The sequence below is a fragment of the Blennius ocellaris genome (genome assembly GCF_963422515.1).
Source record: "Blennius ocellaris genome assembly, chromosome: 20".
Lineage (NCBI taxonomy): Eukaryota > Metazoa > Chordata > Actinopteri > Blenniiformes > Blenniidae > Blennius > Blennius ocellaris.
Window position 1 is genome coordinate 2,930,046 of NC_137669.1, and position 7,019 is coordinate 2,937,064.

Genomic DNA, 7,019 nt, shown 5'->3' on the forward strand with positions numbered 1-7,019 from the left:
TCATAAACAAACAGATAACTACAATGAAAAATTAACCACAACCAAGTGAGAAAGAAAAGGGGCAAAAAAGAAAAAAGTATGAGAAAAAATCAAGCTCAAAAAAGTAACAACCTAAAAGTAGAGCTTGAACTACAGAAAACAATATTTACTTCATTTATCTATCCCCCCCGTATTGAGTATGACTGTTACTGTTATAATAAATAATACGTGTAATTTTGAATTTTCTCTAGAATATTCCCAAGTCCCGCCCTTCGATCAGCAGGCTACTCTATTTGCCGATTCAGCTGTCACTCAGAACTTATCGCTCCAATTGGCCCATAGAGACGTGAGGCGGGACTTGTTTCCAGGAAGTGAGGAGCGTGACTCTCCTCCTGGCCTGCTTGAGCACGCACCAGTTATCTGCCTCGTTTCTCTCGCTAACAGTTTCAGTTTGTCTTCAACATGGGCGACGACGAAGAGAAGTACGACGGGATGCTGCTCGTTATGGCGCAGCAACACGAAGGAGGGGTTCACGAGGTAAAGTCAACCTGCCCCAAACCACCGGGCTAACCGCGAAGCTAACCAAGTTAGCCTGGAAGCTACGACGCGCAGCTCGCCTGTTTGGACGAAGGTCCATGAAGATAACGCATATTTTAACAAAATAATTGAAATATTTAGGAAACGTATGATTTGATGGGGATTGCAGCTATACGGTTATTATCAAAAGTGTGATTTCGGTAATTCGGCTTATATGTAGCCCAGAGGAAAGCCCTATATCACATGAAAAACATAAAATGTCACCCCTTTACACTACTAGAGTTCATACAGTAAATTCAAGGTTCATACACATTAAAAGCAGTCTTGGTTTTCCTTCAATCTGGCCACGATATTCTATAATAAAACAGGGCCCCTGACTGGTTTTTACTTTGGTCAATAATCACAGTCAGAACTGTTAGATTTCCAGACGATTTGATCCACCCATGTGCTTGTTTCAGCCTCTTGACAGCAGTGGTTCTCGCCTCCTCCAGGTTTGCCCCCATGGGGCATATTTCCCCAAAGCCACCCTGTTGTCTTGGTGAAATGCTTCAGGTCATTGTTTTTACCACAATGGAGCAGAGACTCACATCTTTAATCCTCTGTTCCTGTTAATTGTCAGTTTTTGCTGTGATGTTTTGATAATAACCTCTTTCTAAGATGTTAGCTGCCGATTTCAGCTGTTGATATTTATGTATCAGAAGTAGTGGGTTCTTATTTTGGGGTGCAGAGCCAATCAAACAACAACTCCGTGTAATGAACAGTGACTTGGTGGTGGGAAGTCAGCGACGTGTTAATAATAATCAGGTCTTGGGTTGCTAGCGCTGCTGGTGTTATTTACTGTCTACACTCTCTTTGGGTCACATCCTGAATTGCCTCTTGAAGCTATTCCACCTGATTGAATCTCAACACCAGTCAAGAATATGTGAGAATTATAAACTGACTCATTGTCTCTTTTTTCCTCCTCCTACAGTTAGTAAACACATTTTTCAGTTTCCTGCGACGCAAAACGGATTTCTTCACGGGTGGAGATTCAGGCGCAGCAGAGCAGGTGAGCCACCTCTTTCTCTTCTCTTCTCTTCTCTTCTCTTCTCTTCTCTTCTCTTCTCTTCTCTTCTCTTCTCTTCTCTCCATCCACCCCAGCCGTCTCATCTCCTCCCACCTCCTCTCTTCCAGCTGGTCCAGGAGGTGTTCAGCCGCCACAGTAAGCTGGCCCTGAAGGCCCACAAGGAGAAGCAGGACAAGCAGGAGAAGGAGAAGAAGGAGAAAGCGGAGCGAGCCACCAAGCTGGCTGAAGAGAAGAGGAAGAAGAAACCAGAGGACGGGCCGAGGATTCAGGAACTGACGGACGAGGAGGCAGAGAAGCTCCAGTCTGAGCTGGACAAAGTAAAGATTCAGTCAGTGTTGAATCTGCCGCTCTCATTCTATACATGTGACTCTTAGATCTATGTTGTGTGTTTAGAAAAAGAGCCAAGAGGATGACATGAAGACTGTCACTGTGGAAGAAACGTCAAACAAGGAAACAAAGGAGAAAGGAGTGAGTGAACTTTAACAGCTTGTTTCCCGGCGAACAGTGGAATCTGCCTCTACTGACAAATTCTTCCTTTTCCCGCAGTCTGACTCTGAAGGAGAGGAAGACGAGAAGGACAAAGATAAAATCAAGCCCAATGCAGGAAACGGAGCCGATCTGCCGAACTACAAGTGGACACAGAGTCTTTCTGAAGTGGACGTGAGAACATTCACTCTATTCTGACCATCTTGAAGAACACCTGAACCAAAATACTGTTTTCTCTGCCGACTTCACACATGCATAATGTTTGATTATTGTTAATAGTCTATGGAGCACATTTCAGCTAAAAAGATCGAGGTAACGTCAGGATTAACTCTGGGTTTTGTCTTATCGAGGTAACGCCAGGATTAACTCTGGGTTTTCCCTAAGGTAACTTCAGGATTAACTCTGGGTTTTGTCTTATCGAGGTAACTTCAGGATTAACTCTGGGAACTCAAGCTTGAGGGAATCAATGAAAAAAACACTTTTGGGATGTTTTTGAACCCCAAATAGCACTTTTATGATGTTTAAAGCACAGAAAAGTGGATTTAGTACAATATGGGACCTTTAAGGTGAACTTGGACGGCATGTTGCTCCACAACCAACATGTTTGACTCCGTTGATTTAGAGACAAGACATCTGTTCTTTCTGTGAAGGAAAGACCTGAGAACCAGACTGGATTATAAGATGATGTTGCTTTGGCTTTTTTTAATTCTTACAAAATCCAGGAAAATTCATTCAAATCAATTTTTTTGATATATTTAATTTGAAGCTATTCTTGTCTATCACGTGTTAATTTTGGATATATTCCCAGCCAACATCCATTTCTCTTTTAATACTGGTGTATCCAGTGTTTGGAGGTCAACACACACACACACACACACAGTTCTGAGGTTTGTTGAAATAAGAGGAAGCTTGTTAGGAGAGTACATCATCAGTATCCCACCCGTATAATGTTCAATATCTTAAAAGGCCACTAGATGGCAGTAGGTACTTCTGTAGTAAAAATCTCTAACGTCCAGTTAATGGTGAGGATTTGATCGACTTGTGCTTTTATATAAACTGAGGTTTGAGTGAGTAAACAAGGTAAATGTACTTTAACCTAGAATGGATCTTTTTTTTTTTTATGGAACTTATTTTTATTGTCGGTCTCCATAAACAAAACGTTACAAAACCACAGACAGACTGTTGTGTAGAAACCTTTTAAATAGTGATATAAATATGATCATGGTTTGTCTAACTGGTGTCTCTCTCCATATAGTTGTCCAGTTTGTTTTCTAAACCTTTTGTTGAACCTATTCTCTTTTAGCCTTATAATAAGAATAATAATAATAATAAAGATGAATTTCTCTATCAAATGTCCAGCAGCTTTTCTTCTTTCGGGGCTTTTGCATCAAGCCACTTCCTGCTGCTGAACTGAACCTGATCCCATCATTTTCTCTCTGCCTCCCTCAGCTGGTCGTGCCTTTCGACGTGAACTTTCGCATCAAAGGTCGCGACGTGGTGGTGGACCTCCAGCGGCGCTCCATCAAGGTGGGGCTGAAAGGCCAGCCGCCCATCATCCAGGGCCAGCTCTACGGCGAGGTGAAGGTGGAGGAGAGCTCCTGGCTCCTCGACGACGGCAAGGTGGTCACCGTCCACTTCGAGAAGGTAGGAAACGCAGACGCGCTGCGCGGCCGGTGGCCCGTTTCCCCTTCAGGCGAGTCACTTCCTGTTGGTTTCAGATCAATAAGATGGAGTGGTGGAGCCGCATCGTCACCACCGATCCAGAAATCAACACCAAGAAAGTCTGCCCAGAGAACTCCAAGGTTTGCACACCCAGCCTCCACCGGTAAGCGGCGGCCGTTCTTTAACAGGCGACGATAACGACTCGTCTTCCTTCGTCTCCCAGCTGTCGGACCTGGACGGAGAGACGCGGGGCATGGTGGAGAAGATGATGTTTGACCAGAGGCAGAAGTCCATGGGCCTGCCCACATCCGAAGAGCAGAAGAAACAAGACATCCTGAAAAAGTGAGTGGGCTTTCCGCTGCGCTGGAGGTTTATATACGAGCTGTTGGTCGTGTTCCTCTGTGTTTACTGAACGGCCATCGGAGACACTGTGACGCAGTTAGGGAAGCTCTGATCCACATCTTTTCTCCTCACATCTCATCCTGATTCCTCAACTTGGAGATCTGCCGATACTTTTGCTTTAATATTCTTCTTCTTATTGTTTTATGTGAGGCTGTAATAAACTCCTCTCTGCAGTAAAGTATGAAATGTAGGAATGTTTGCATGTTTTCTCTCAAAAGACAACTTGAGGTTAGTAGAAGGTGAGAAAAGGAAGCAGGACAAACAGTTGGACAATGTGAGGGTCTGCGTGACGTCATCATCTCATAATAAACTAGTTCTGTCTTTTAGCTGTCCGAATTCTCAATAAGCAAAGGAAAGGAGGCTCGTTGCTTCTTTTAGAGCAGGAGTGTCAAACTCAGATCCTGGAGGGCCGAAGCTCTGCAGGTTTTCCACGTCTCCCTCCACTGAACGTCCTGATGCTTCGTCACCGTTCAGCACGGAGCCAGAAAACCAGCTGCTCATTGCAATCAGCTGTGTGGAAGCAGGGAGACATGGAAAACGTGCAGGACTGCAGAGTTCCACACGTGCTTTAGAGCCTCCTTTAGCATAGCATAGCACTGACGCATCCTTTATAAAGGAGGCGAGCTCATGCTGCCCCACAATTCCTTGCGGCGACATTTAAAGGAACCTGCTCATCCGAGCCTTTAGGGAAACTCCGATCATGTAAGTTGCAAAGTAATAATCTGCTTTGAACAACTTTAAATCATCTAAAACCCAAATCTGCTTTGTATAGTCCATTTTCAGAAAGTTGTCGTTCTTTCCCCGCCACGGCAGACTTGTGTCACTAACTCGCGCCGGCGTCGCATTATTATGACATCACTAAGTGAAAGAGCGGTCCGACTGCCACACCGTGATCACCTTCACTAACTCCTTTAGGAAGCCTCCTAACACCTTTCCTTCCCCCCGTGACATCATCCAGGGGGTGAAGGTAAAGTCCAGTCATGAGGACAAAGGAGGGACAATTCAGACGTACCCGGAGACTATTTTCACTATTTCTTCCACATCGTTGCTGAATGGACTTTGATCCGTCTTCACGTCGTCCTCGACTCGTCTGCTGCTGCGAAATAAACCTATTACTTTCTCATATGTTGAGTCCCGTCGTGTGTCTTCATGATGAGAGCTCCTGTCACGGCTCTTGAAATGGGAAAACGCATAAATGAAGGCAATTCAACATATTTGAACCGACTATAGTTTATGATCATCAGACATTTAAGAAGCGGTGAGGATGTTTGTTGGTTTCATTGGTGAGAACAGATGATGATGATGATGAGGGGGAGGTTTAGTGTTTTTATCCAGGAAACCAAAAGTCTGGTCCACTGCTGGTGTTTCTTCTGGCTCCAGTCTGTTTCCACCACATCCTGCTTTCTGCCTCAATCCACCAAATCTTCTCTTATCAACATGTTGACTCGTCGCCACAGTCTGTTGTTTTCACTTGTCAGAGGAAAGTGTTCGTGTTTTTGGCTGTAATTTGCTCCTTTTTCAAACCAAACTGCTCCTGACAGACACAGATGTTTGTTTGAGCCGTTAAACGAGGGTAGAGTTTAATTATTATTGGCAATAAGAGGACGAGGGAATAGATTTTGGGCTACGAGCCGATTTCTTGACGATTCCCTGCAGAAGATGTGAAGTGGACGTGAGCCGTTAAACCTGGTCACATGGGGATTATCATGGAACTGATTAAGTCAAATAATGAGCATTACTGTAAAAAAAAAAAGGTTTGCATTTTATTTGTCGTCCACTGCAGTCACAACTGGAAATATGAGGCTGGTGTCAAATTACAAGGCCTCAGTGCAGTCTGTCAGCAGCTTTACGCTTTTAAACATCAGCATTTTTCCTCCTGTCCATGTCGACGGGAGTGTTTTCAAAAAGTTGTTTTCAGTCACTGTTGTCATGTAAACAAACGTCTAATCTACAGCAAACGTTTTCTGTTTTGACCCTGATGTCACATTAATGGAGCTTATTAACAGTTCATGTCCCGAAACATCAGCCAGTCCTTCATACTTTGTAAATATATTCATATTAACATTAAGTCCTACATCAACGGTGTTTATTTATGAAGTGAAATTACGTTGGGATCTTTTATCACTACTCAATGTAAACTCTTCCTCCTCCTCCGCCTCTTCCTCCTCGTTAACTGTGGGTCTGCGTTAGTTCTATAAAGGTCCAACAACAGTGGCTGGAGACATGATTGGTCGTCTTCCAGACACAAAGTTCACTTTGTCCCACAGTTTCTTTTACTGCGTCACATTCTGAGTCGGTTTGGCCAGTAGGAGGCGCCGTCAGGTGGGGCTTGGCAGCACCTGCAGAATCAAACGCTCCTCCTCAGTAACGCCTGTCGTCTTCTCTCTGCAGGTTCATGGCTCAGCATCCAGAAATGGATTTCTCTAAAGCCAAGTTCAGCTGAGACTCGTTTCTCCTCTTCACCTGCTCACTGGACATGATTCTCCGTTTCCCTCAGTCGGACCTTCGACTCAGATGATTCACATTGTCCCTTTGCATGTGGTCTGCATATGTTGGTTTTTTTAAATAAATGATTTAAAGCAAAATGATTGTCTTTAGTCAGCAAACTGGATGTAAAAGATGTCTGCAAGAAAGAAAAAAAATTAACTGTAAGATGAGGCCACAAGAGGGCAGTGTTTCTTTATGACGTGAGGAGGAGGAGGTGGAAGTACATTTCACTGATAAGTCACTTTAAGGCTTTCTAAAAATGAACTGGGAGGAATAACTATCAAACTCAAGGTGATTTTTAAAGACGTACATGTTCTCTAGTTTACATATTCTCTTCCTCAGTAACTGTTGCAGTGACTGATTAAACTCCAATCACGTTCATGACTTTAGTAATTTATTC

General features: G+C 43.8%; 1 protein-coding gene across 1 annotated transcript; it reads left to right on the top strand.

Moving 5' to 3' along the window:
• The first annotated feature begins 361 nt into the window (after positions 1 to 361).
• On the top strand, positions 362 to 6,717 carry nudc (nudC nuclear distribution protein). Its single transcript, XM_080515659.1, has 9 exons — positions 362 to 516; positions 1,487 to 1,564; positions 1,690 to 1,899; positions 1,976 to 2,050; positions 2,129 to 2,242; positions 3,518 to 3,712; positions 3,787 to 3,870; positions 3,954 to 4,072; positions 6,524 to 6,717. Exons 1-9 carry the CDS (start codon positions 442 to 444, stop codon positions 6,573 to 6,575), a joined length of 1,002 nt encoding a protein of 333 aa, XP_080371785.1. The 5' UTR covers positions 362 to 441; the 3' UTR covers positions 6,576 to 6,717.
• Positions 6,718 to 7,019: the final 302 nt, after the last annotated feature.